The 27,908-nt window shown below is 40.5% G+C and overlaps 2 protein-coding genes and 1 long non-coding RNA gene across 6 annotated transcripts; 1 reads left to right on the top strand and 2 right to left on the bottom strand.

Moving 5' to 3' along the window:
- Positions 1-574: 574 nt before the first annotated feature.
- Art7 (arginine methyltransferase 7) lies at positions 575-7,220 on the top strand. Of its 4 annotated transcripts, XM_022850945.2 has the most exons (13): positions 600-688; positions 1,111-1,282; positions 1,647-1,737; positions 2,093-2,257; positions 2,419-2,582; positions 2,800-2,969; positions 3,483-3,648; positions 3,799-3,926; positions 4,222-4,432; positions 5,207-5,355; positions 5,901-6,081; positions 6,494-6,618; positions 6,866-7,220. In XM_022850945.2, the coding sequence occupies exons 2-13, from the start codon at positions 1,169-1,171 to the stop codon at positions 7,053-7,055; spliced, it is 1,854 nt and encodes a 617-aa protein (XP_022706680.1). In that variant the 5' UTR covers positions 600-688; positions 1,111-1,168; the 3' UTR covers positions 7,056-7,220. The 4 variants fall into 4 exon arrangements, with proteins under 4 accessions (XP_022706685.1, XP_022706680.1, XP_022706682.1 ...); XM_022850950.2 differs by lacking the exon at positions 6,866-7,220 and having other exon boundaries at positions 575-688; positions 5,901-6,067; positions 6,494-6,586; XM_022850947.2 differs by lacking the exons at positions 600-688; positions 1,111-1,282 and adding an exon at positions 1,337-1,463 and having other exon boundaries at positions 1,666-1,737.
- Positions 7,221-11,222: 4,002 nt separating this feature from the next.
- Positions 11,223-27,759, bottom strand: LOC147752108 (uncharacterized). Its single transcript, XR_015315016.1, has 3 exons — positions 27,550-27,759; positions 15,390-15,510; positions 11,223-14,846 (listed from the first exon to the last, which is right to left on the bottom strand). It is a non-coding gene; the product is annotated as an uncharacterized LOC147752108 (long non-coding RNA).
- On the bottom strand, positions 16,027-24,638 carry LOC111270622 (uncharacterized). Its single transcript, XM_022850944.2, has 4 exons — positions 22,891-24,638; positions 21,176-22,197; positions 20,524-20,881; positions 16,027-20,006 (listed from the first exon to the last, which is right to left on the bottom strand). The coding sequence occupies exons 1-4, from the start codon at positions 23,758-23,760 to the stop codon at positions 19,572-19,574; spliced, it is 2,685 nt and encodes an 894-aa protein (XP_022706679.1). The 5' UTR covers positions 23,761-24,638; the 3' UTR covers positions 16,027-19,571.
- Positions 27,760-27,908: the final 149 nt, after the last annotated feature.

Here is a 27,908-nt window from a genome sequence, read left to right as displayed (position 1 = left end):
GGAGTATGCTTGTACCCCCATTTCAACGTCATAGAGAAAAAAAAAATATGCATGTTGAAGAACTTAAGGCTGACTCGACCCTATGCAAACTTTTGCCTTGGATACAGAGCATCTACCCACGGAGCACTTTTATGTAAAAGTTGTACTTTTTATATTCAAAGAACTCTCTTATTCGTAATATAGTGTATGACAGAGAGGCGTAAAATGTAATCAAACAGTCACCCTGAGAACGCTGAATTTTTTATTTTTTGTACACTAAAGGTTTTCTCTTCCAGAGGTCTTAAAAGGCTGTACCCATTTTTTGGGAGCAGTCGATCCGTTTCGGAGTCCATTGAGTTTTTAAGCAGAAAAGAATGCTAGCTCTATTTCCTACGCATAATCTGCCCTTGAAGCCCTTTTTTCTCCCTTTACTCTCCGTCACTTTGCCTCACTGATCCAGACAATTAATATTGTTGACAAACTTGCAAAACAGAAGCTTTCAAGTCAAACTACAGAAAAAGCTACCTTCTGAAGATGTAAACAAATATGTTTTACGTCACCGTAGCGTTAGCGTACTTTGGCGCCATGAACATAGACCAAATTTTATTACCTGTCACCGCTAGATGGCACCAGCTGCCACAATAACAAGTGCATGCTTACACGATTCCGCGCTCTTCAACCGTTCGGCGCCCTCCTAACTGTATACAAGGTCTTACTAACATTCAAAATTAGTTTTTAAAAGTTTGTAGGATAATATTCTCTGTGGCAGGATATAGCACACTGTAGTGTATCCCATAAGAAAATAGAGCACTAGTATTGGTTCTTACAAAAGGACTGATCATCGAATATCTTTGGCTTGTAACCGGCTCAGTTTGACAGAAGTGAAGAGCTATGAATATTAAAACAGCTTATCCGTATTTTATGGTCGTAGTTCCTTTTGGTGTCGTTTTCTAGATCGGATGACATAGACATAATATCAAAAAAAAACCTTCAGTACCAATTATAGGCTATCAACAATGTAAGAAGTATTTCGTCTAGTTGAAAAAGAAGCAACATAGAACTAAAATAAAGATCAACATAATGAAGCCTGCGCATATGGCAAATTTAAAAGCAAATTAGCAAATATTACAGATTGAAGTCTCTAAAATATTGAGTAGTGAAGCTCGATTCAGTGTCTCTGTCAGCGAGAATGGATTCAGCGATAGAACTCTTCTGTCATGAGTTTCAAGAACGTTTAGGTGACGTGTACTCACAAGATATTGTGCGTAGTGCGTTTGCTGATATGCTGCACGATACAGAAAGGGTAGGTCAACAGAGGTTTCGTATTTGTCTAAAGTTTGTGTCATCATGCGTTTGAATTTTTCAAATATTTGTGGGCATATTTTACGTCTTGTTCCGTGTTACTTTTACATGTAGACCCATATGCATGGAGGCATGTGGCAAACGACAAACTTGTATATCTGTAACTAACAGGGGGATCAAACGTGCGTTTTTGATATTTGTTGAGAATTTAAGTGCGCGAACAGTTACTTTGTAATCAGTTCTCGATCTTCCATGAATATGACAAAACGTTAAATAATCATAATTCTCGATAAAATTGTATAGTTTTGTATTTGAATGAACTTCACGGGAACGTGTTATAAAAACTACTTTTTTTGGTCTGACAGAATGAGTTGTACGAAACAGGTATCAAATGGGCCATATCAGAATTACGTGCTAGGGGCGTACAGCAGATTATCGTACTCGACATTGGCACAGGTCAGTAACAATGGTTGTCCTGCTATCAGTGTACAACAAGTTGTTTTTTTTAAATACAACCCATAAAAGGTTTTTTGCAATAAAAGAGCTGGGCTGACTAAACTGTAATATGCCTGCTTTGAAATTTATTTGCTTCTTCCGAGCTCTGTAATAATTTCCACACTCCAGGTTTCATCTGTACTTGGATTATTTAGAATTGAATTTTGCTGAACTACTAATTATTGGTAGTGATAATATAATAATTATTAGTATTATTTTCGGTTCAGGTAAGCCTACCACTGCAAAAGGGTTTCCAAAAATGTAAACATTATATACATTTTTTTGGCTAAGTTCATTTATCCGTCTTTCAATGTAGGTTCTAGCCTATTGTCGATGTTGGCAGCTCGCCATGGCGCTGATATCCTTTATGCATGTGACGGATATGGCCCAGCAATTACAACTGCGCGTAAAGTAATAGAAGCCAACGGATTTGATGGTCGTATCAAACTTATCAGCAAACTGTCCATGGATTTGGAAGTCGGTGAGCCCGTCGACGCTATTTTCTTTTAAAAACTTTTTTGCAAAAGTTAAAGTACATGTGTAGAACTATTCGACAGTCTCATAAAAAGTGAAGAGCAGTATAATTACACCTGCAAACCTGATAACTGTGGATTCTCTTACTATGATGCTGTCCTCCTTTAGGACCAGGAAAGGACCTTGAGCAGAAAGCAAACCTTCTTGTTGCCGAATTATATGACACAGAGTGCATCGGTGAGGGCTTGATTGAAAGCTATTCGGATGCCGTAAAACGACTACTTACAGACGACTTTATTTCAGTGCCACAGGCTGTCACTATATTTACACAGGTAAGAATTATAATTTAACGAGAAGAACGGTCCAATTTAATAATTGCCTGGGGCTCTGTTGGTTTAATGAATATAATTATTACGAAAACGCCAATAAACACGGCGCCCAATCCTCTAAACGCCAGGGACACTTAACAGCTATTTAATCACATGCAAAACTAATCTTATCAGTATGTCAGAGGTATAGTAAATATATTTCATATTGTTTTGTTAACAGGTGGTGGATTCACCATTTCTTAGAAACCATTATGTTCTTTCAAAACATGGACTGTTAATTCCCAGCAGCATTGAAGAGTGTATTGGTACATCCGCACTTCACGACATTCAGGCGTCTCAACTTGACAATGAGGACTTCGACCCAATTACCAAGCCCACCGCCACCTTTCAGTTAGTTCAGTGTGACTTATGTTTAGTGCAATCATTTAATTTCCAAAAAGATAGTTAAGCGAACTTCTAAAAATGCGAGTTGTGTGTGCAGCCAATGTATCTTTACAAAAGTGTACATTGTTATATTGTTTGTTTGGATTTGAAGCTTGAAAAAATCCCTTTTCCCTTGTATTCCCTCACGCCGGTCCGTCCAGCCAAGTAATGAGCCACAAACTTGAGATTAAATACCCGACAATTAATCAACAATATTTATTTTCTTGCTGACAAATTACCGTCACAATTCCTAACTGACCATTATTTTTTAGAGATTTGCTTGCATTAGGTCTACTAGACATTGATTCAAAGGCCCACTGTTTAATCAGCAACTGCTTTGCAGCAATTATTTGTTAATGATCCTTGCTATTGTTAATGATCACTCACGTTAGCATTGTATCGATTGGAGCTAATCGCAAATGTGCGATCGTATTTTATTCATCGTAATGATTTTTCTTTGTTAATCTTTTGTGGCTTTAGCTTTGATCTATCGGACTGTTCGAAGACGCCATACACGTATTCCTATGAGCTTCCAACTGACTGTAACACTCAAAAGGACTGGTCGCCATGCGTGATCATGTGGTGGGAAAGCCAAATGGCTCCCGACGTTATGATGTCAACGGCACCGCGGTGGGTGCACCCCAAGGTAATATAAAAACGTACCCATTAAATAGAAAATATCTTCGATAAAAATATTGATATCTCCATTGTGCGTTTAGAGCACGACCTAAGACAAAAAAAAATCCTTTTGATGAAGTTAGTCAACTGTGGTGTCAATCGTTTTTAAATTTTCAAGGGTGCGAATCTGGCATGGAGAGATCATTGGATGCAGGCTGTCTATCAACTGCCTAATATTTCCGGCAGATGGCTGCAATGTAATCGCGATGAGTATAGCTTCTGGTTCAACACAACTAATGATCGAAGGTTAGTGATCCCGCATAAATGATTTCTTGTGTTCTCGATTAGTCCATGTCTACTGACAGTGTTTGTGCTAGACACTGCTTTGCTTATGAAGCCAGAAACAAATCTGTACGTTGTATGTTCTTTATGTGTTTCAATTACCGATAGAACGAATTGATGACCTCTAGCCACACTGAGAACAACGCACATTTCTCTCCTCATATGATGGATGATGAGTACATTTAACGGCTTCCAACCTTTCAGAGCGTCTACTAGCACATTATTCTTCTATTCCTTTTGTATACTTCTGTTTTCGCAGTGTGAGTCCAAAGCCCTTTTGCACCTGTGGCGTGCATTACTCGACTTCAGGATACCGCAACGCGTACCTGGCGGATTCTTCCCTATACAATGTCATGTGCGATTCTATCAAATCTGCAGCCGAGCGCAACATTTTGCTAGTCATCGAGGGAGGGATGGCCGTATCTGTATCAATAGCTAAGGCTTTTCCGCTAAAGCAATTCTATGTCGTTGTAAGCTTTCAGTAGGATTTATTAAAATAATTGTATTCCTTAATCGAAACCTAAAAATCCTCCACTGCTTCGTGGACTACTTCGTCCACTTTTCTATAAATGCACAGAACTCTAACATTTCTTATAATTTTTTTTCCTTGAGAAACGGCTAATATATGATTTTTATCGGCTAGGAACGGCGCAATCCGGTTGGCTTGCGCGCGTCCTTTTTTTTGGGTGCGTCACCGTACAAACTATGAGTATGCAGCTACCGCTGGTTCAAACCTCAGCGTTGGTAAATGGTTATCTTACCGTTCCATAAATCTGTCTCACAAATCCCAGATAAGTACAGCAAGACCCACCTTGGCTACATTTTCTAATACAGCGAGTCCTTGATGCTGAAGAGGTGATTCAGAGGACTTGTTCACGCGGTATTAATATAAAGCCAATGAGAAAGTTGAAAAAACTTTTATTGTTTAAGCTTGCATACTTGCATTACTCTTTGGAGCATATGAATCTATAAAATCAAATCAAAACTCTAATACATTATGTTATTCAATAAGCCCCTCAAAAAACCTGTAGAAAATTCGTGGTAGATTAGTAAACACTTTACACGTAGTATCTTTAAAATAGCAAACGGATAATAATTAATGGTGTGTACATTTGGATTAATTTACTTTTAATTTTTTTAAGTGAAAAGGTAGGAAGCTCGAGTACATCTGCACACTTTGCAGTGAAACATGTTAGTTTTAGATGTGCAAAGCTAAAAATGACCATTGTTTTATAACCATCCAGGACAATCAAAAAGTAACGCGAGAGCTTACACGAAACATCATCGAGATGAACGGCGTTAAGAACTGTCATATCTTTGATCCAGAGAACAATTCTTGCTCGATCGAGCTTGTCGTTGCTGACGTCTGCTTCAGCTTCGCGATGACACCCTGGTTAGTAATATATGAGATCTTTACAAGTGACACAAACCAATGGCTTATAACGGTTAGTTTATATGAAAAATTTGCACCGAATGTTCGTTATAATTATTGAACTGATTATTATTAAATCCGTGTTGTTGGCATAGGTTACATGACTAGATGGTGTAAGTGTTCTTATCGTTTGAGGTAGCCGCTGTTGATCGTGCTTCGTAATATAAAGCCAAATATAATATACCAAAAGTTCACCAATGTTATATTGCCTAAGAATTTAAGTTAATTTCTCATTCATTTTAAACTTCTCATCGATGTATATGGTACGATGTTATCATCATTATTATTATTATGATTATTATTATATAAAATACCTTATAAAGTCACTTAAGAAAACTTATATATACTATATATTCATACAGATCGTAGATTCGTCAAAGTCAGGCCCCTTTTTAATGAGGTAAATTTTTATTCCATATAATAAACTTAGATAATTGATGTTTTACGTGACAACATAATGTTCAACTGATTTTGCTACTATACGCCTTTGGTGTTTGTCAACATAGGGCGAGTGTGCAAGCACTCGATGTTATCCTGAAATCCCTGAACGTTCAGCGTGTCCGCCGATTACCGCATACTTCTTATTTGATGGCAATGGAGATGGACTTCAAACATCTGTACAAAATACGCTCTCCTATTGTAAAAACCGTTGGACTCGATTTAACCGAGTATAGTAAGTTCATTGAGGTATGTGTTATACAGCATGATAATATCATTTCTGGCATATCTCTGCGTAATATGATGGACTGAACAACAATCGAAAAAATATGCTTGAGAATATTGAACTTGCTGTAACATAGCTTCAATTTCCTGAAAAACGTAAAATATGCCATTTCTTACAATACTGGGAGGAAAAAAGGATTATTAATTGAGTATCCAATGTTTACTTTTAACTGGCAGGATTTTTGAGAAGCGTATGGTTTTATATTGTAGCCCTTTTCTTAAATAGTATGTATAGGCGGTGCCTACCTGACAGGTGGTGCCTTTTAGTAAATAACTTCGGTAGATTCCTAAAATTTATACAATACTGGGTTGGGGCTGGCTTAAGAGGGCCACGTATGCAAACCTGATTCCGTTATCTCACGAATTTCAATCCCAGGCTGCTGCGAGCCAAGCTAAGGACCCTTTGGAAACCCAGCCTTTGTGGGAGTATGAAGGAGTGGCTCGCGGGCTTTCAATTCCACTTACCAAAGACATCAAATCTGGAGCTGTTTTGAATTTCACGTATGTATCCTGACTCTTATTCGTTTCAAGTGTTCTGCATCTATTGAAACAAACAGGTGCGTTTATGGAGCAACAGAATAATGTATCTGTAAACATCGGCCTTACTTGCATTTAACTGTGTGTTGACTCGCACGCAAGCATTTGCATGCGTACATAGTGTATGCAATTGTATTCTTCATAGTACCAAAGCAGATGTCGTTTTGTCTGCTAACGCCAGTTTGTCCCTATTGCTTTTTTATTCTTGCAGAAGAATTGCTAAAAGCAACGGTATCGCTCTTTGGATGGAACATCAATATGGAGAAGGAAATGGTTCGATAATATCCCATGGACCGACGGCACCCCCGAGCATAGGGGCGCCTGTGCTTTGGAACCGTTACGTTAAACAAGGTGTTATACTCTCCATTCCTGATATCGCTGAAATATCCATTAACATATGAAGGCTGGCGGTTTAAACTATGGAAACTAGAGCAATTGTGTATGTAATAAGGAAGGAGAAATTATAACTGTTCGGTGAATTTTATGTTATATTTATTTTATTGATTTCAAATTACGCTAGTAATTTATTGCTTCACAATAAAAAACGGTAAAGCCATACCAAGACATCCTGCTCGCCTTCTAAATCGTCCGTGATTAACATGGAAATAAATGAGGAAGTTACCTTGGTTCTTGTTGTTATAAGAGGAGAAAAGTAGTTACCTTCCCATCACATAAATGTTGGGTAAACTTCTTGCGAATTTACCCAACATTCATGTGACTGAGGTACGGAGAATATGAAGAGAGACACTAATTATTTATAAGCAGATTATTTTTTTTAATTACATTATGAAAAATGCGGTATTTTCCTTACTTTTAAATACTTCGGTCATTTTGTTCATGAACGACGCAGATTTTTGTGGAATCCCTTAATCGCGCTTTATTCAAAATTAATTACCTCCAGCTTTATCATTACATTTTTTATAATCGAGTTTTGTCGCGTTTCTTGTTGCTTCTTTCGTAGTTGACGTTTTTGCTTTATAGTGTTGTTGTTATTACTGTTATTATCAGTTTATTTTTATTATTGGTACTGTTGAATAAATTACAAATCCTTCAAATACACAGAACACATTATTATTATTGTTTTTTTTTGTTATAATCGTCGTCAGTCCTGCTGTGATGCTCGGTAATGGCAAGTTATTTTAATGATACAGGTAACAAATAACCTGTTTGAACAACCAGCCATTATAAGAGAAAAGTTATTACCAACCGCAGCAAATTTGTTTCATCGACCGGTTCGTACGTTGTCTGTGATGTATTATATGTATAATAGCTAGCCGTATATGGCCCTCACCGTAACCACACGCAGCTCTAGCCCGTATCGACAGCATACGCCACCACTCACTGCTCAATCAATAATACTTCGACAAAAGCGTGACTACAACTTACCCCACAACTAGACAGCAATTGTGTGCTATTTACCGTTATGCATTGGGGTAGTCAGCTAGTCAACCGCACTGCGATTTCCTTCGTTCTCCTGTCGCTATCCTTTTTCCCATAAAGAAGTGCATGTAAAAGGCTAGTATGGTTTGCAATCTATGCACATCGTCATTGGATTATTCCCGAGTCCTTTGATCTCTGCAACCTATCGGAACTTCGTCATGAGTTTGACGGGGATGAAGTTGCCGAAAGCGCCAAAACGCCGACCGAAAAATTCGTCAGGGCGCAAGAAAAGGGCAAGCATTTATTCCGCAGCAAATCGATGGAGAATACAATAAGCATTCTCCGTTTTTTCGGTTCAGTGAGAGCGCAAAAGATAGTGGTAACTGTCAATTTGATCCGCCAGATGAGAGCGGACACTTCGTTGACTCTATCTGTTGACCGTTCATATTAACAGCAAGAACTTGCATAGTTCACTAGTGTGGCGATGTCTTACGGCATTTGCGTCGGCAAAGACCTCCCGCCTCTAACCACTATTCTTTATCATATGTTGCACCTTCAAAACAAGGTAAAGAAAGGCCTCCAGCAGTTGCCAGATTGGATTCTCTGTTATAATATAATGTTCTTTCCGGGTCCGAAACAGACAACACCACCTTTTGCTTTCCTCTATCCAGTTGTGTACATATATTATAAGTTACATTTGTAAGATACTGCAACAAGCTATTGCCGAACTCTCTTAATTACTATTAGATGTCAACTCCACCAGTCTCCGGAGAAGGGCGGCAGGTATATGGCTGACTTCCGCATACATTTAGCTCTTTGGACGAGGCGAAATTATTTGCCGCTTCACATTTCCGACTCACTCCATATCGACTCAGTCAGAGCAACCTTAACCTGGCAAGGTTGACTCCGTGGTCTGTTAATCGTCAGTGTATGAGCAGTACATCGTGAATGGCCTATAGATCGTCGCGCAATTACATCTCCAATGGAGAGCGTTCGTTTTCAGACTTCTCGTAATTAATTCATGTGCCCTTAGCAGCAACATAATCTAATGTTCCAGTCAATTTATATATTGGCTGTCGTCGTGTACAGTGGAATGAATATGCATCACAGCCATGTTGTTTACAGACGTTTACGTGACCTAACTTTTCATAGCTGCTGCTGTTGTCACAGCTGTTGTAGGCGAAGTTGTTACAATATTTTTATTGGAACAACTATAACGGAGGCTTTTCGTCTTCTTTCACCGCTTGTTTTTTTTGTATGTTTCAATTTAAAACAACGGTTAGCTATTTAAACCTCTTTCTACTCGAATTCTTTTTTCTTTTATATCAGGTTAGTGGCTGGCGGCATATTATGGCATGTATAACGCATTATTATTGTTAATATTATCAATATTATTATTCTTGCTACCATAAAAGTTTGATGAGTATCTCTACTCTTACATTAGGTATAGTTATGTAAACTCATTATTTGCCATCATTATTTCTCTTATTATTATCATTACTGTTATTATTATGTTCTATTTATTATTGTCAATATTACGGTTATCCTTACCATATTGTCCTATTCTTATTATTATCATCATCATATTATTATAATTATTATTACGCACGAGTTTTAGATGACAGCTCGCTGGAACATGGTACGCACATAAGGGTCAGACTTTATCCCGACAAATTGGTGGGAGAAATCCTTCTGATGTAGTCTAAACGTTTAACACACTGCAGACGTACAGTTCATTTACAAAGCATGTCATTTGCCGTCTGTCTTTGTTAGGTTATTGCGTTTCCTATAACCAGTTTTTTAGCTTGTCAAACTGTAAGAATTATAGCTGTTTGGTTATTATAATCATTATGCACTGACATCAGTAATAAAGATTAGATAATTCTGAGGTTCAGTTTACCGGTTTCATTTCAACGGTATAGTGGTCAGACAAATTGAAGTTAATACACGCTACAAAAAACGAATACATGATATTACACATGCGCAAAAGCAATAGAAAAGGAACAATCAAATCAATGAAAATAATTATTTTCTTATTTGTTATTCTGCGCTGCTATTTTTTTCGAGCTCCATAGGAATTATACCCTCCATTACAGAATACAGAAACACGCAAATAATTTAGTCTTGTTAGATACTATCGTTTTATCGCTGAATTTGTCTTTTTTGGTGGATGAATCGCTGACATTGTTTCTACAAACTCAGATATTTCCCGGTCTTTTGTGCTTCTAGCCCCAGAAAATCAATACTTTATGAAAAAACAACTGAAATCTCTCAGCACCATTGCCTTGTGATAAACAATATTGTATAAAATGCGATGACAATCAGTTTCAAGTATAGTACGAGAAAATTTGTTTGAGGTATGTCTTCGTGCCATGCTCTTAATGGTTTGTTTCAATTAAACTACTTTGAAGCAACAGTTAAAATCTTAAAAAACTGACCAAATTTTTTTTCTATATATGCTTAAATATGCTCATCAAGGAAAATAAATAATAATACGAACAAATTATTAACTTATATTGCCTTTTGTTATTAAATTTATGTTTTTAGGATGAGCTTGCTATCGACTCCATAACAATTATACGATTACCTGGCGAAAAGTAGAAGTTGCCTAGCTATAAGGCCGAGTGCGCTCACCTCACAACTATCGTAGAAGTGCCCTGAGTGATTCCCCAGGCACTTCAGGCCGAGGATCGATCACCAAAAAGTATATATACCTAACAAGACATGATTCTTAAAGTAATATCCTAGGAAAAAATTATACGTTTTCAAGTATGTGTTGTCGTTAAAAATGTTCGTTTTGTGTGTGTATATAAGTTGGCTGATGTGTAGGCTTTATGGAAGGCAGCAAAGGTGTTTACGCTTAAAAAAGAAGTGTCGGCATTGACTTAAAACAGTCTGGTTTCCAAGTCATTTGCAGATACTGATCCAATGGGCTTTCAGTCAAGCGATTCCTTGGATTGAAAATGCAAGCAATTTTTCGAAGATCACGTGAACTGAGACGTAAAATTTGCTTAAAGATTACATGTCTGTTTTGGAAAGCTTGCTTTTGGTCTTCATGGCTTTTGACATTCCTATTTTTATCCTTTCGCAAGTCTAACGAGTTCTTTGGGCATGTGAAACATATGAACCCAATAGTGCTTATATTTTATGAGATCGTTGTTTTGCCAAACGAAAAATGAGTTCTGCTGTTAATTATGGAACAACGCTCTTCAGTAATCTTTATTAAACTTAATTGGTCAAATGCTATTTAGATATTTAAGCATTCAGATTATAGCTAGCTATAAACGGTGCCTTAATTCGGATTTTTGCGGCGGAAGTCACCGACTTATAAGTAGTCGATGAAAAGTGGAAAAGGATTTCCATGTACGGTGCATTGCAACGCAGGAATAAGTAATAGTCGAAAATAAAGAGCGTATAAAGTTAGGGGGATACAATTAGGTTATTTGGCTCTTTGTTTTTTCCCTTTAGCGGTTTCCCTGTCCCCCGCCTTTCGATAGTGACAATAAAGCTATACATATAATTGCTTGGTGCGCACCATACTCCACTGAAACTGCCTTGAATCGAAAATCGAATTGACAGTATTATTCGATTGTATTGGTCTTTTCGTATGGGAATAATCAAGCCGTCGTAATAGATAGCTCGGTCACTGTCAACATATCTCAAGCATCACTTTTTTTTAACAGTCTTTTTAAAACAGGTTCGTTTTTCATTTATCCGACGCCATTACCCGCGAACTAGAGTAGCAGAGTGTATGCTTTAAAATGCACTTCCGCGAAAAGAAACAAAAACTGTGCAAGATCCACTATTTTTCTAACTGTTTGTCGTATCTGCGATCTGTTGTCTTTTGCTGTCACACGAATCTGTCCCGCATCAATGAAACAATCACTTTTATAGTATTACCGTCGTTACCGGTAAATATTACTGACTGTTTAGGGAATCAGCGTTTTCCTTTTGTTTATTATGATTACTGTTATTATAATCGTTGTTTATGATTATTGTTCACCATCGTTTAATTTTTGCCTATTAGTCTTTTCGACGTGCCGACGAGACAGGATATTCTTACTCGTTAATTGTTTCGTGTCAATCGGGTGTTACTGTCGTATAGTTTTTAGTCAATCACTAGCTATCTCATTCGACTGGTCATCGTCAATCAAACACTCAGTGTTTTTGCTCAGCAAGCTTATCATTCACTCATTTAATTAATTCACTTATAGCTATTACCAACGATGCAGTCACCAAGCAATCAGTGGTTGTTATTGATCTATAATACATTTATATATATATATATATATATATATATATATATATATATATATGAGACCTAACGATAGATGCCGATGGGGTGCATCGATGCATGAGCCCCATCAACGTCATAACCGTCGTCGTCGTCGTCGTCATCATAATAATTATCTGTATTGTCAACATCATTTCTATTATTGTTTCCACACCATTTTATCATCAGTATCTCATTAAGCAACCATGTTTCAGTCATCTCATTGACGAGAGTCTTCTGAAGGTTCGTCTCGCGGGCCATTTATCCTGTCGTTGCGGATAGTACATACGCACATTGGGTGCTACGGTATCCTTTTGACTGCTTTTACTATAGGTGCAGCTGCTGGCCGACTGGCAAAAGCAGTTTACAGGTAAACAAGATTCAATTCACATACAAGAATTTGTTTTTGCCAGACCATTCTCCGGCCACTATCTAGCATGTACATACACTCGCTAACAGCGCCTTTACGAACAACAGTTTTCATCAAAGGCTTCCGTAAGATCGATCATTCCCTGCCACTTGACGCTTGCGCGCTCAGGGGACATGGGAAGCAGTCAAGAGCATTATGTGGTTTCGCTTATCTATGAATATGTTACTGTTGTCTTCATCACTGTTACTTTTATCATTACATGCTATATAATATTGTTGATATTTTTGATATTGTTGATACTATTATAATCATTATCAACGCTGTACTTTATCTATATAATCGGCAGATAATTGTTGGTAAAAAGGACCGTACCTTTTTTGCTTCTTGTTATCGTTATCATTATTATTATCCAATATTTATAACGAGCATCACCAGAATACATATCCTAATCAACAAACGGATGATCGATTATTACATTCATACTACATATATTTTTTTTTACTCATGACCAGATATTTCGGAGTAACATGGCCTGCTTTAAGTATAGCACTAACGACCATTAAAATAATAATACTAATTAAGGTCATAATATTATATTAGCTGAAAATATTAGTTAACGGTTAAATGTATCCGCTTTTCTTGAGATTTTTTTCTCCGTGAAATCGATCTTTTTTTTGTCGTGGAGTGCGCGATATATATTTAACGCAGAGCAGTAAATGCTCATGAAGTATTTTTTTATCGATATCACCGCTTCTCTTTATTATAATAATCATCAGAATTAATCTACAGAATTTTACGGTACATTGCATTACATCTATAACCATACAATATATTGGGCACTTTTACTTTTACAGCAAGAAAAATTGCGGGAATCATATCAGAGCATTCTTTTTTTGCATCCAGTATTGCAGTTCGTTGCTTCATCATATATATATATATATATATATATATATATATATATATAGGGTAACAGTGATTTAAGTTCTTATCGAATTGAACCCATCAATATTATCCATTTACGTTTCAAATCATAAGATCCTAGCTTAGTCTTTACGACACTAGCCGAGTTCAGCTTAGCGATTGCCCAACGCCTGATGCTGCGGGCCAAATTGAAAAAGCCCCGAACCCTGCCGTACATACGACAAAGCGGCTTCAAGGTAACCATACAACTTCTTTCCATACATACTGTTTCCAACGTCCTTTCCATAAACGTCTGCCCCCATCTACTCGTTAGTCACCTTCATGGATATTTCCTTGTCTTATATTCAATTATGTCAGCACAACAAGTAACACCTTAGAAAAAGAGACTAGACAATACTCTAAGATCAGTCATTCCTTCGTGTAGAATATTAAAGGCTAATGACTATGAGCCAGGGCCTTATCTCTCGATTTTGTATGGCCATACATAGGATATTTCTACCAAGTTTGATCGTTAGATGCGTTTAATATTTTTAAAAGATACGAAAGCAAATGTGCGAAAGAAAGTAGAAAAACAAACTGAATATATCAACAATCAGACATCGTAACGCAAAAATCTTGGATGCGCTGACCTTGTGCGCCTTGACAAGGTTACCATAGAAGCTACGTGATGCATGCGGATGTACGTATGTCAGGGCCAGTCAGGCTGGGTAATGCGCTTGACTGAAAGACTTTTGGTAGCTGCTTTCCAATCTGACTAGAATTTGTTACGATGACTGAATTTCGACCTCTCCTGGGGTCATAGGTTATGATCTCGCATCCAGTTTGTCCCATATATAATGCTTTTCTGGTCTGTCAACTCCATTCTTTCTATAATAAGCAGTTTTCAACTGCCTTAGCTTATAGCGGTCCAATAATTTCTACAGGGCTACTGAAAAACATTTTTTAGCATGCGTGCGTGCTGTTCGTTAGGCCGAACCGGACAAATACAATTTGGGCTAGGCCGTGTCCGTTTGGAATCAAACATTTAAGAGGCTTATTCTGCATAAAAAGGTTGACATACATGTGTGGTAATTTTATTTCAAGAGCGCACCTGTCCGGAGCGAAACGATATCACTCCGTATAAATCAAGCAATGTTTCAGATTGCGGCAAGGTTTCCTCCTTTCAGAGTCCCAAAACTGACGATGTTTGGCAGCGAATCAAATTCAAACAGTTGCGACGACAGTTTTAGCATCAGCACCACATTTCGTCTGTAAAGTGTGCAACTTCGATTTTTAATCATTAACTTATCCAAAGCACAACACAATGAGGAAGAATAAAATAAATTGTTGGCCCGTGTCCATCGGTATTTAACATCGATGCCCAGGCATACCTTATTTTTGTTTCTTTTTTTTTATATGTTGAATTCTTCGTTGCTATCATGGTGAATATTGTTGAATACCATTATTACAAGCAAGTGCGGCCAGGTTAATGTACGCTGATTAATAAATTCGAATATTAGTCATACAGTTGTCAAGTCCAATATATTGCCTATTGTGCACTAATATATTATATTTGATCTTTCATCTATTATCGAAGCTGGAAACATCGTAATAGTTAACATCGAAAAAGTTAGTACATGCTCTATACTTGTGTATTTCTGACATTTTTTTAAGGTTTTTTTTTTATTACTGTTGACGATCATGCGGGCTCGGATTTTGTACCATTATATGCTATCACTGGCTTACAAAAAAAATCGGTTCAGTTTTATTGCAAATAAAGAAAAAGATGAAAATTCAAAGACGCAGACTTACAGACTAGTTTTATGGTTTGTAGTTAGCAGTAAGGACCACAGCATCACATATACGCGCGAATCAACGCCGCCAATGATTATCGAACGAGGGCTGTTTAAGACCGGCTGCCGAGTTACAACTGCTGTTGAATTACTCAAAAGGGCACATAAAAATGAAAAAAAAGACAATGTTCTTTTTATGTCAGCAACGTGTATATGTAGCACTTAATGAGAACGAATAGAGACCGCTAATGATTTGTCATTACTATTGTTATTATTATTATTGCTTTTACAGGACCAGATAACAAAAAGATGGTTTTCTAGCTTCGCCTTTTCGTTGTTGATTTGAGCACTGCGATTTGAGCGACCCGTTTTAGTCACGCAAAAACGGCGAGTGATTCGTAATGTTGGGGTGGCACATACTGCATCTGTGTGCAGTATCTCTCCTGAATTGAATACTTAACGGTCGTGTAACGCCATGTACAGATATAACACTATTTAATGATAAAATTAAGCCTAGAGTAAGCCGGTTTAACGCTAATAGTGTCATTTGTGAGAAACGCCTGTATTTGACACATTTGATTATATATATGGAAACAACAGCATTACTATATGTACTTATATATAAGTTATATAATATATAATAATAATATTAATAATAGAATTAAAAGCAACAGTAATACTCATTTTATTATTGTTGTTGAATTTCGTACTGTTTCTAGCACCGTTACTATTTTGTTATGGTCCGTATAATAATCTCGTTATCATTGCTCCATCTATGTTCTTGTCGGAACGAGTAAAAGAGGTATATTTGTAGAGGTGTTGAATGTAAATAAAACTAAAGCTCGACGAAGCTTACTTGGTGAGTCAAAAATGATAGACCAAAGATCACGCTAAGCCGTAATAATAGCAGAATAGCATGCGCACGATATACAAAGAGGCAAATAATCGCTAAGAACATACGATACAAGCATAAGGTCAAATCATAAAAATGATGAACTTTTGGTAATGGATTTGGATGATTCGGATGAATAATATATAGTTGGTGAGCAACCGTAGTTCACATAGCTAGAAAACAAAAACTTACAGCATCCAAAACGAAAATTGTCGCCTCAAAGTATACATGGGAACTATCACGAACATTACTTCCGAAAGCCGTATAAATGTCTTGATATTTGATTAGCAATTTTCCCGATAAAGACACGTTATCTTTCTTTCTTCGCGACTTCGCAATTCATCGACATGCACACTTTATCAACTATTTATATTTATTAGTTTGTAGAATACGTATTTTTGCAACGAAGACGGCTAAGCTGAACAGAACACTGTTCGTCCATTTCAACGGTAAATCACTTCTCTTATGGGACATCTCAGACTGGTTGCGAAACACCGCGCCATTACCGAGAGTGTCATGCTCCCAATAAACTTTATGCAATTCTAGAATCGATAAAATATTATTTGCTATAATCTCAAACGAGTATATTACGCATGTATGTAAAATGTTGACGAAAGCAAATGCTAAACGTATTTTAAACGAGAGCTTCTCTGCACTCGCCAACAACACGACACTTCGCTGTATCATAGCACCACCAATCTGTTGGAGATCAGATAGACGAGAGTGGTCTTCAAAGCCGCAAGACAGCCGCGGCACAATAGCGGTGTGCACAGGAAATGAGATCTGCGGAGACTCAGGCCAGCATTGAAGCAACAACAGGCATCGTAACATAACGCTGGAAAAACTTCGCCGTAGCTTCGCAACACCACGAAGGATTAAAATGTCTGCAGAAGAGTTGATGAGCTACGCTGTTAAGAAACCATTCGCTGCAAATTGAGCAGTGCTCTTCACGCCCTCTTAGCACTATGACGAGTCACAATTCTTTCCTCACGGTGAGGTTCACTTAGGATAATAGTTCATGGTGCATGTGTGAGCGCTCCAGGCTGTTATGCCAGACCCCGTAAAAGCAAGTTTATGAATGGTGCCTCATGGATTAAATCGGTGGTTGACTGGCTATTCAGGGTTTTTTTTTTGGATCTCAGATAATTGAGCGAAACACCGACGGCAACGCGCTAAACCACCTGATTACAGACGCGGTATAAACACAACCACTGGAGGGTTGTTCGCTGATTCTGTTCATAGACAATGCATAGAATGACTTTATGATCCTGGCCCATCGTGAATAAAAAAAGACGCGATTGTAACAAGGAAATCGGCTTTTGGTACGAGATCCCAAAAACGGTCATTTCACATACCTCAAAAGACCCAAGCTACGTGCGCGATCACGGCCATGTTTCAGTCTTCCATTCGTCATAAAAAGCCATTGAGTCTTTAGGGCGTGCTAGTTTCTTGAGTTAGCCATGACTCGGTCCAATCATATGGCAGTGACAATATTCGTCTACGTACTATGCCGTCATCTTCTGTGACTTGTGGTTTCGCTCAAACAACTCCACTCCAATGACTACTAAACGTTTCCACAACTGTGCGTGTCATTGAGACTAACACATAACCTAATGACTATAGCTTCATCTATAAGCTAGCAATATCAGTAAATACGAGATTCATTGATGGTCTAGACTGACTCAAAGAGCGAAAAGGAACAAAGATACTCTTCAGTCATGAACCACGGCCATCTGACCTCCTCTTCTCATTAACTCAATGAACTATAATGGCGTGGCCTTACTCCGGACCATGTCCTGTAACCGGCAAACATCACTATGGTTTCCGTGCCGTCTGTTTGTGGAGAAACAAAAAGGAAACAACTCTGTATAGCTTGATCAAAAATCAAAATCGTGCTATTCGCACTTGATTGAAAAGTTCTCTATTTTTTTTTTTTTTTTACAGCGCTACTGTATCTGCAGTGAAGCTGTTTGGTTACTAGCCAAGTCCTCGCCGACCGCTTTATTGTTTTCTAATATAAGGTCCTCCGAAAGCGCACTGACTTATTTCAAATTTTGCTCAAATGGTTGTTATTCTGCCCCATGCTACATTCATTTTTATAGGATGTAGTTTTATTTTGTCGTCTGCTAGTGCTGTCATCAACGTCGTTGTATCGAACTGTTCGTTCTGTCGCGTAGCGAACAAAATCCAAAGCTCCGCCGCCGATTGTTGTCAATATGATTATTACTATTATTATGAATTCAATTTCGACTAAAAGTAATCTTTTTGTCGCTATTATGCATTCGTCTACAACACATTTACACTAAAATCAATCAGTCAGTTCATAAACAATAATAATCATCATTCGCGATATCGCCGCCGACTACAATATGTATAGTTAATTTGTATAGAGATATGTACAATCCTTCAGTCGATCATTGTTCAATAAATCTACAAAGCGTCTAGCTATTTCTTAACCGTATTGTTTTTCTGTACGTCGTTGATATTTCTTTCTATATATAATTAATCAACAAATATATAGCATTAGAAGTCATCAGGTATACCAAGACTAGATCCCGATAAACATCAACCAATATTCTTGAATTGAATATTGTCCACTATGTCACGTATATCATAGTATCGTAATTATTATCGTGATTAATAATAATTACTTCTTGATCATCCCACTTCAACTTTGCCCCTGTAAAAACTACCCTAAGTGACGGTGTCAAGCACCCGTTCCCTCTTAGTATTCTAGCGCGCTCCCATAATTTGCTCATTATTTTTCATATTGTTATCATATTTATATTTTTTTGTTTTCTCTATTATAGAACCTTCGTGTAACGAAAAAATTACAGATCGATCATCTAGGTACTACTTAGCTTCGAGTAGCCAACCAGTCTAAAGAAGAATAATAGTAATAATTATTACTATTATAATATTAGTGGTCATAATGACAATAATATCTATCGTCATCTAATCAGCCTAATTTTTGGTGTTCGATAATATTAATTATAAAATAATCATAACTTCTTAATATCGACACCTTGATTCTGTCGATAGCGAGTATGATTTGACAAGCGTGAACGACTTGGCCTGATAATAACAATAATGTGTTAACTAGGAATCGATAATAATTATCAGCCTTCTGTCTGTTTGCCAGCAGTCAATCAACGAGTTATTGCTTAATCAATTATTGTTATCGTGGCTAATTCTTCTCATCTAATAATAATAGTTACACTAATGAGTTATCTCACTGGTGTTAATAATATAGCCAAAACAAAACAAGACAAGCTAGCTCCAAGCGGCTACTAATGGTTGTTCTACGAATCACATCGTCGCAGGTGTTGTTATCGCTGCTTGTGCTGCCTGTACTTGCTGTTGTTGTTGTTGTTGTTGTTGAGGAGGCTGCGACCGGAGCTGCAGTTGTTGGGTTTGTTGTTTCTGGGCTTGGCTGGTCTGTTGTTGTTGCTGTTGGGGCTGGGTCGCCTGTGCTTGCGATTGCTGCTGTGCCGGTTGAGCTGTTTGTTGTTGCTGAGTTTGGGGTGCTTGGGGCTGCTGTTGTGTTTGTTGCGGCTGTACTAGCGTGTGGTTGCTGTGGCCATCCGTTGCTGCAGCGACAGCTGCGGCCGCGGCGGCTGCCACCGATGCTGTAGGAGGTTGTGAAGAAAGTGGGCTTAGGGAAGGGGGTACTGCTGCTGCCGCTACTGGGGAAGATGGAAAAAACTTCCCGCCGTGCGTTACCGTGACAACCCCCGAAGGCAACTATTTCATAAGGGATGACAATTAATACAGCATAAATAAAAATAATTAAATTAGATGCGATTAGACAGCAGAGATTTTCTTAGTTATCATTAGCAAAACGCTCGAACGGTTTGGAGGTCCACCCAGGCCGCGTCTACAAACTGCAGATCTACAACGCTGCTATTGAGATTTGTAATGTCTGGGGCCTCTTATGCTATATTATACATGAACGCAATAAATATGTTGCTAGCCTATACGATAAATGCATCGCGCTCGAGTTTCACTCTTAAATTTTGCTTTGTTTGTTTTACTAAACATTGTCTACTATTACAAACAACGTTTTATTTTACTTTGTTTCCTCGTATTTTCACGTACGAAATACGCGAGCATGAAGCACAAACCGACACAGAATGGAAACAAAAAAAAAAATTAATCACTCCATTCACTGGTCATTGCATGAAAATAATTAATAACCGGCCCAATCCAAAGCATAGTCATACAAGTGCTACTAAACGATACCGTTGTATACAACACAAACCTGCTGTGTGGCTGTGGACGTGGTGTGCAGGCAATTTTCATTCGCCTTTGTGACCACGGTTGCTGCCGTCGCTGTGGGCGGCAGAAGAGGCCCGTGAGGAGCGGAGGGCGGAGGCGCCAGGCCCGTAGCCACCGTAAGGCCTCCTACCGTGACGCTATGAAGTTGACCGTTGTGAAGTTGGCCACCGACGCTGCCATTCAACAGCTGCTGTGGCGCATGTCCGCCACCGTGTTGGCCACTGGTTGAATGATGTCCTGCGTGCCCACTATGTTGCGTGTGCACCAACATCGGATGGTGCACCATCTGTTGACCGTTTGATGTAACTGCCTGGACGCCTTGTGATGTTACGTAACCGACTCTGTAACGAAATGCAATACAACCCACAATGGCGTTAAAGACATGGGAGATGAAGGTTAATGAAAGGACAAAGTATGGGAGTGTTTGCGTAGATCACGGACGACTCTGAGACCTTATCATTTGTCATTATATAGTGCATTCTATTTAATAGTATGTATAATTATCAAAACTCGTTCGACTTCGCATATTTATTACGGTCTCTTGATGTCGAGTCAATGATAAGCAGCTATGCCAGTTTCATGTCCTATCTTCATATTTGGATATTTAAACGTATTATATGTACTATATAGCTAACCCGTTCTGTTGGGGTGGCGCGGTAGCCACAAACGTAGGGATATGATAACCAGGGTAGGTTGTTGGCAAATAAGTTGTGCACGCGGCACCCTCTGGTTGAACGATCGTATGTTGCATGACGATTGCAGTCCCGTAATAATGCGGGGGTGGAGTATGCGTGTTGAATGGCGGTTGATGACTGGGCGGCGAAGGCGACGATGACGGAGGAGTCGAATCCTCTTCAGAGCTTGCGGCACCACCGGTTTGTGCCCCTGCAATGACTGCTGCCAAGGGGGCACAAAGCTGGTGTTGCTGCTGCTGGGGGCCACCGTTGTTGCCACTGGGGCTAACAAGTCCATTCCCGCCTGTCACAGAATCTGCCCCTCCTGTTGATCCATTCAGGTTAAGCGCCTGGATACGCTGCACGCGCTGAATCGCTGTGGTTGACAAATTTCGAGCCTTGAGCGAATCGGGTGTCAACTCACAAAAGTCGTTCATTGACGCCACGTCATGAAATTTTGGAATGTATTTCTTCATTTGATTGGTGCGCAGCACCTGGTAGACAGCGCCATCGGCAATGTTAACATCTGCTCGATGATGATGGTGATGCTGATTTGTCGTGTATAGCGGCGGAGGTTGGGCAGCGATGAATCGAGTAGGTCCTAGTGGATGGTGTAGTGTAGCAGGACCACTTGCTTGCGTCTGACACCCGGCGTGGCCTCCCTGAGCCGTGTGTGTGGGCACACCGGATCCTGGCGTCGTCGTCGGATGATGCCGATCAAAGAAGTTGCTCACAATGTCGAGATCGGCGAAATGAGTGCAAATCTCATCGAACAGCTCACGAATCTCTTTGTGAACAGCCTCAGTATTATTGTTATACATTGTCGATAGAGACGGCAACGAGTTCGTCGAGTTGCTTAGCTTGTTTCGAAGTTCGGCTATCTGCGCATAATCTTTGACCACATGCATCTGGCGACCGTCGGCGAACGTCCCGCACAACGAAACCTTTTGTGGATGCACCGGAATATTGGCCTTTACTACCACCTATGATGCACGCGTAATATACAATCAAAAAACAGGCGTCTGCTATGTTACTGGCTAGAAAAACAAATATAATCGAATTATAATTTACGCAGTTTTTGTGATATGTACTGAGGGAACTTTATTATATGTGTATTGACGTCTCTAATGCTAACCAAACGTTTAAACATGTTTTGGAGTTCCTTAGATCGCTGTATTACAGAAAGATTTTAAGCTATTTCAGCATATACCTTCATTAGAACTATGCGTTTAAGTCAAGTTATCTGTTTACTATAACACTCTTAAACAAATATATTTACCTTTAATTGACCACTGGATGCTAAATACCATTTTACTGGATAACTCTTGAACGAGCGTCTACTAATTTCACGACCACAACAAAAAAGTCTGTTCATAACATCGATAAGGGAGAGATCTTTGAAGGACTAAAACTAATGGCGTGTGAGCTTTTTTCACAAGATTAGCGAGGTAAGCTAAGATTCGCAACGCTAGCATTTGGTTTATCTTTGGAATAGGTCAATAGTAATCGATAATATACAAAAAAATTGAAATTTTATGTAACGATATATCGCTAATTGAGTATTATTCAGCTATTTATTAAACAAACACGTTATAAACTTGCAAGCGTCGAAGTGCATTTTTCTTCTGTATCGCTCAGCTATACACATAGAAAATCGAAAGCTATTGGATACCCACCTGGTTGAGTTTGGCGCTTGACTGCGGCGTGGGTGCAGGTGGAGCCCCACTCGGTGCGAAGCCCGGAGGCGCTCCAGGTTGTACGACGGATTGCATCTGTACGGTATTTACGTTGACGCTGACATTCGGTGGCGGATGACACCATTGAAATTGCGGAGGAATCAACGAGCTGATGACGGGAAGCGGATACGTATAGACGGGTTGACCAGGTGGGCACTGTAAGCCAACACCGACACCAAGTCCCACGCCAACTGGTTGGGTCGTTCCAGCTACTCCGACCGTCGGCGCTCCACCTACTCCGCCGGCGGCCCCAACTGATGTTGCTGGTCCCTTGGAATTCATGTTGGTTATCGCGGCTGGCTGTGTCGGTTGATTTGACTGTGGTGTCAACTTTTCGAGACTCGATTTCTGTCTCTCCAACGATATCTGCTGGGTGTAGGTAAACGCCGGATGTAGGGCTGACATAGCGTACAGCAATACCAATTCCTCAAGACATTTTGGTTCAAGCGCTAGTGAACTCTTTTCCTGAGGCAGTCCACCCGTTAGAACGTTATAAAGAATTGTTGCGACTTGCGTACTCTCGCAGCGCAGCAATGCAAGCGAGACAATCAGCCGGGATCGTGACGGGGCATCAAGGGGACCTCCGCCATGTTCAGCTAATCGCTGCACATCGATGGGATTGTTTGCGCGAACTTCATGCTCTTTGAGAAAGAGCTGTTCGCGCGTCGCCAACTTAGTCAGATAGTTCTGTACGAAGCGCACCTCAAGCGGTACGCAGACGTTCAGGATCTGACATAACGTCTCTAGGCGGCGATACGACGGAAGTTGACGGAACCACAAAAACACGTCGTGCTCGCTTAGTGACACCATCCTGCATACTGTCTCGAGAGATCTAGCTGTCTTAGCTTGAGTCTTCGCCGTTTCTTTGTTATCGCTATCGTATGCTGCCAGTACTGCTGCTGCCACTGCTACGACTCCAATGCTGGCGGCTTACATTAATTGACGGCCTCTGCTGTCTTTCACCGGCGTCGGCGTCGTCGTCGTGTTTCGACGTCACTGGCCCCAGTCTGACCGCCTGTTGGTTTACTGCCCGCCCTCAACCTGAACGAAGACGTCAGGCTATTAACATTTACCACCAGCAATAACACTGCTACTGCCGCTGCTGCAGCTGCAGCCGCTGCTACAGTTCGTACTACAACAAAGACGATCAACCGTGGCTGCTTTTAACACCGTCACTGACTTGACTATCTGCCGCACGGCGCACACGCACTCACACACATACACACACTCGTAGGGACACACGACGATCACTAACACAGCGTCAGCACTGGTACAATCCGCTATCCCAGCTGGCCTGTCTGCCGCACACGGCTTTCCTCGTAGCGGAACTGTCGACACCAAAAGACGATCTAACGGGTGAACATCAACGATGGGAGTCGCTGTCTCCTTTGCGTGGTGCAAACAAGCTCGCACCACAGCCAACGCGGCGAGACTACTCGAGATGAAACGAAAGAAATATCTGTGTAGATTCACCCGCGCACACACTCAAAGTAGTATGTGATTGTAACGGTGCTGAATGGCTTTTCTTCGTCTTGTTGTCGTTTACGATCCCGCACAGCGTAAGGGAAGCTGCGAACGGAAGATCTTTCGCATTCTAGCACAACTCCTCTCCTGTCGTACTTGATTAGTAAGATTTGAAAAGCTATTCACGCTAAGTGACGACAAAAAGAGGCGACGGAACAACTAAATGTTGAGTATCGTAATCTCATTTCTGCTCCATCCATCGTTTAGGTGTTGCAGACAATATGCATCATCGTTTGATGGTAATGATGATGATGTGACGATAACGTGATTGAAACACTGATGAGGAAACACCTCTTTGACAGTTAGCGTCTTGGCGTCAAATAAGCGTAACCCCAAATCCACTTCCCATTGAGTTGAACTAGACTACAAATTCAATTTTTGCACTTAAACTCGAAAATTCTCAATGCTCTAAGAGCATAATGTCCGTTATGTCGCTCAAAAATGTATGTGCGTTCATTGTTTTCCTCGGTTTTGCCTACGTACCGGTCGGCCACCTCTGCTTCTCATATTGTGGGACCGCTATTACTGAGGCCGCTGGCTCCCTAGCGACTTAGACTAACTGTATCTAACCAACTATTCGAGTCCAGGTGCAGAAGTCGTCGTGCTGATGCTGACGGTCGTGATCGTGGTGTTCTAGATGGGCATCACAAACTTACACACACACACACACACACACAGGCCGACAACGACATTCAGACACACAGTAAATGGTAGTTTGCTATTCCCCATTCAGTTTTCGGGGCTGCTGCTCCACTACTTCTTGCTAAGTGAAGCGCTGTTTGAAGCGCAACACCTTTTGAGATGTTGCCTTCGACTGACCGGGCCCTGCTACTGTTGCTACTCCTACTCCGGCTGAAGTTGGCTGACGGCGTCTTCCACTTCGTACTAGCGTTCGCGCGTACCGTGCAGTAAATGCCGTTTATCCCGCAGGTGTTACGAGCGTTATTCCAACACAGACGTCACCGCTGCCGTTGTCGTTATTGTTGTTGCCGTTGTAAATACGGTCGCCTGTGCAATGCATTCGCCTGTCTCATTCATAGGCACCCGCAACAAACAGCGACATCGAATCCAGCAACCGACCAGACGTTTTGGTTTCGCACCGAAAACGCTTTGTCCTCGAGACTTATGCGCAGCGAAAACCCAGTCAGTAGTGTCCGCTAGCACCGTCTAACGCAGTCTTCGTTTTCAACAGTGGCCGTCGATTCCGCCTGTCCTGCGGATGGTGAAATTCGTCGTTTTCGCACTCACTATTCTAGCAGTCAGTTGTAGCAGTTGCAGAACCACCAATGGCTCTTCTGCTTATAGCAGTACCTGCAGCAGCCTTGGGAACTGCGAACGTAGTAACACAATTACGTACACTCCCGATCAACTATGGGTGCTCGCTTTCACGGCAGTGGCTGGCGGTGCACCGCTGCTGCTGCTGCTGCTGCTGCTGCTGCTGCTGCGGGAACGGCTGCTACCTTTGCTGTTGTTCGTGGTGACGATGCTGCTGCTGCTGCTGGTTCTCTCTAATGCGATTGAGTACAGAGTTGTTTTTCACCATTAGCATCAGCGCCACCACATCTAAAACTGTGGTAATGGCTGCCTTCGCAAAGACTTCTCTGTCGCCCGCTTTGACTCTGCTAGTAATAACAGGAGGATAAGCAAAGACGACGACTCTGGCGAACGTATGAGGAAAATTCAAATCCAGCCGAGACGTCAATCGACGGCGTTCTACTAGAGAAAGCGTTTCTTCGATCGGTGTTCTTTGTCGACGAAAATTTGACGTCACAACAGATTTTCGAGCGCGACAAATCGGTCGATTGTTGGATTGATAGCGGAGCCGCGATCTGCAACTTAGGCAGATGCGTTCCACGCGTAGATGTTCTGTGCTGGCAGCAGAGAAGGTAGCCTGTTCGCTGCAGTGCTCGATCGAATGGGTTGACGGGTATCGCCTTTAAGCGCAGCTCCGTCGGTTCTGTTTGTCTGCTCGGCTGCTGCTGCCGCGGCCGTTGCTGCCGCAAAGAGGAGATAATAAACACAGAAGGAGCGCGAAACTCGAATCGCCGTTGTAATCGAAGAAATAACGAATTAAATGAAATTGGAAAACGACAAAGTTAATGAATTCTTATCATTTTAGCGAACATGCCAAAAACTGTTGGAATTGCGCCTTTTGAACAACTCATGTTGACTTTGATAGGCTAGTCGATGTAACCATGTTCGGCGGCAGACCTGAAGTTTTCTCACGAGATACTGTATTTGCGAAGCTTTTTGTTGTCGACATTTTCAATCGTTCAAGTTCCTTTCAAGTAAACCTATTTCTGAATGCAGTATCAACAAAAACAAGATAAATACTCATAATGTGATAATCATAATTTTTCATAAATATGTCCAGTGTATATATATATATATAACAACGCACCTACATATAATTATATGTAAGTCCTTTTTATGTCTTCGTTGCCGACAATAGAAAAGTTAAAAAGTCTCTGGCTCCGAAATGCTATCGCTGTAGTTCTGTTACTTAACTCCTTTACTAAAAGCTTTAGTAAAATCTCTCGTGTCAACGACGTAATCCGGGGGATGTCTAGTACGACTTTCCCTATTTATTAGGCTTCTGCTTGTTATTGCATCGTCACTTTAATTGGTGAGATAAAGATTTAAAGGAACCATATTTTTCACGTTCTTCGGACCTCAGACAGGGGTATTTGTCTGGTTCGGCATTGCCATTTGCCACTTGAATCAACCGTGGGGCGACAAACACACACAGTTGACCCCCTAGCTAATTGTTAGCCATTACCACTATGTCCGCTGGTAAAATGATTTTACCAAGGCAGAAAAAAGGCTCGAAAGAGCAATGTCAATCGAAAATTCCATGACAGAATGCACGAAAAGAGAGAATGCTAATAACAAGAACCAAAAAACAACGACAACGACAACAATCACACTAACTACAAATAGTCAGTCCCCCAATTCGACTTGATCTGCACCATTAATCGTTGTCTTTGTCCTGTCGGATGAACGCATCATGGCAACAACAGTCGGGCGATCGGGTCGACACTGAAGGACCTTTCGAGTTGAAAACCCGTCACTTACCGTGCTATTCTGTTCTAGCTATTACGTTGTAACTTCCACGGCATTATGGGAGATTGCAGCCATGAACACAGAGTCGAATCACGTTTCGCTTCACGTCGCACTGCTTTCAGACGAATGATAGTGACCAGCTGTTCCCCTTGCTGCCTGCCTTCGCTGTCTTCGGCTTTCGTAGGAACGGAACGAAGAGTTGAAGTATGGCTAGTCGGAGGTTGTGCCGCTAACTGCTGCTGCCGCCGCCGCCGCCGCCGATGACGATAACCAAAATGGCGTCGTTCATGCCAACATAATAACTAAGGCACTACCACAGCACGGTGGCAGTGCGAAGCAAAGGCTGCTCGTCACGGACCAACAGACAGACA

The sequence above is a fragment of the Varroa jacobsoni genome, unplaced genomic scaffold, assembly GCF_002532875.2.
Source record: "Varroa jacobsoni isolate VJ856 unplaced genomic scaffold, vjacob_1.0 contig00015, whole genome shotgun sequence".
Classification (NCBI taxonomy): Eukaryota; Metazoa; Arthropoda; class Arachnida; order Mesostigmata; family Varroidae; genus Varroa; species Varroa jacobsoni.
Note: the sequence above shows the minus strand (reverse complement) of the source record. Positions and strands in the feature narration are given on the sequence as shown.

Bases quoted from the DNA above. Each gene is read 5' to 3' on its own strand.
- Art7 (XM_022850945.2), top strand. From the start codon at position 1,169: ATGGATTCAGCGATAGAACTCTTCTGTCATGAGTTTCAAGAACGTTTA. The intron at 1,283-1,646 runs GTAGGTCAACAG...TTGGTCTGACAG, and splicing joins TGCTGCACGATACAGAAAGG to AATGAGTTGTACGAAACAGG. The intron at 5,356-5,900 runs GTTAGTAATATA...TTGTCAACATAG, and splicing joins AGCTTCGCGATGACACCCTG to GGCGAGTGTGCAAGCACTCG.
- LOC111270622 (XM_022850944.2), bottom strand. From the start codon at position 23,760: ATGGTGTCACTAAGCGAGCACGACGTGTTTTTGTGGTTCCGTCAACTT. The intron at 22,198-22,890 runs GTGGGTATCCAA...CGTGCATCATAG, and splicing joins CAAGCGCCAAACTCAACCAG to GTGGTAGTAAAGGCCAATAT. The intron at 20,007-20,523 runs GTTTGTGTTGTA...CTTATGAAATAG, and splicing joins CGTCCACAGCCACACAGCAG to TTGCCTTCGGGGGTTGTCAC.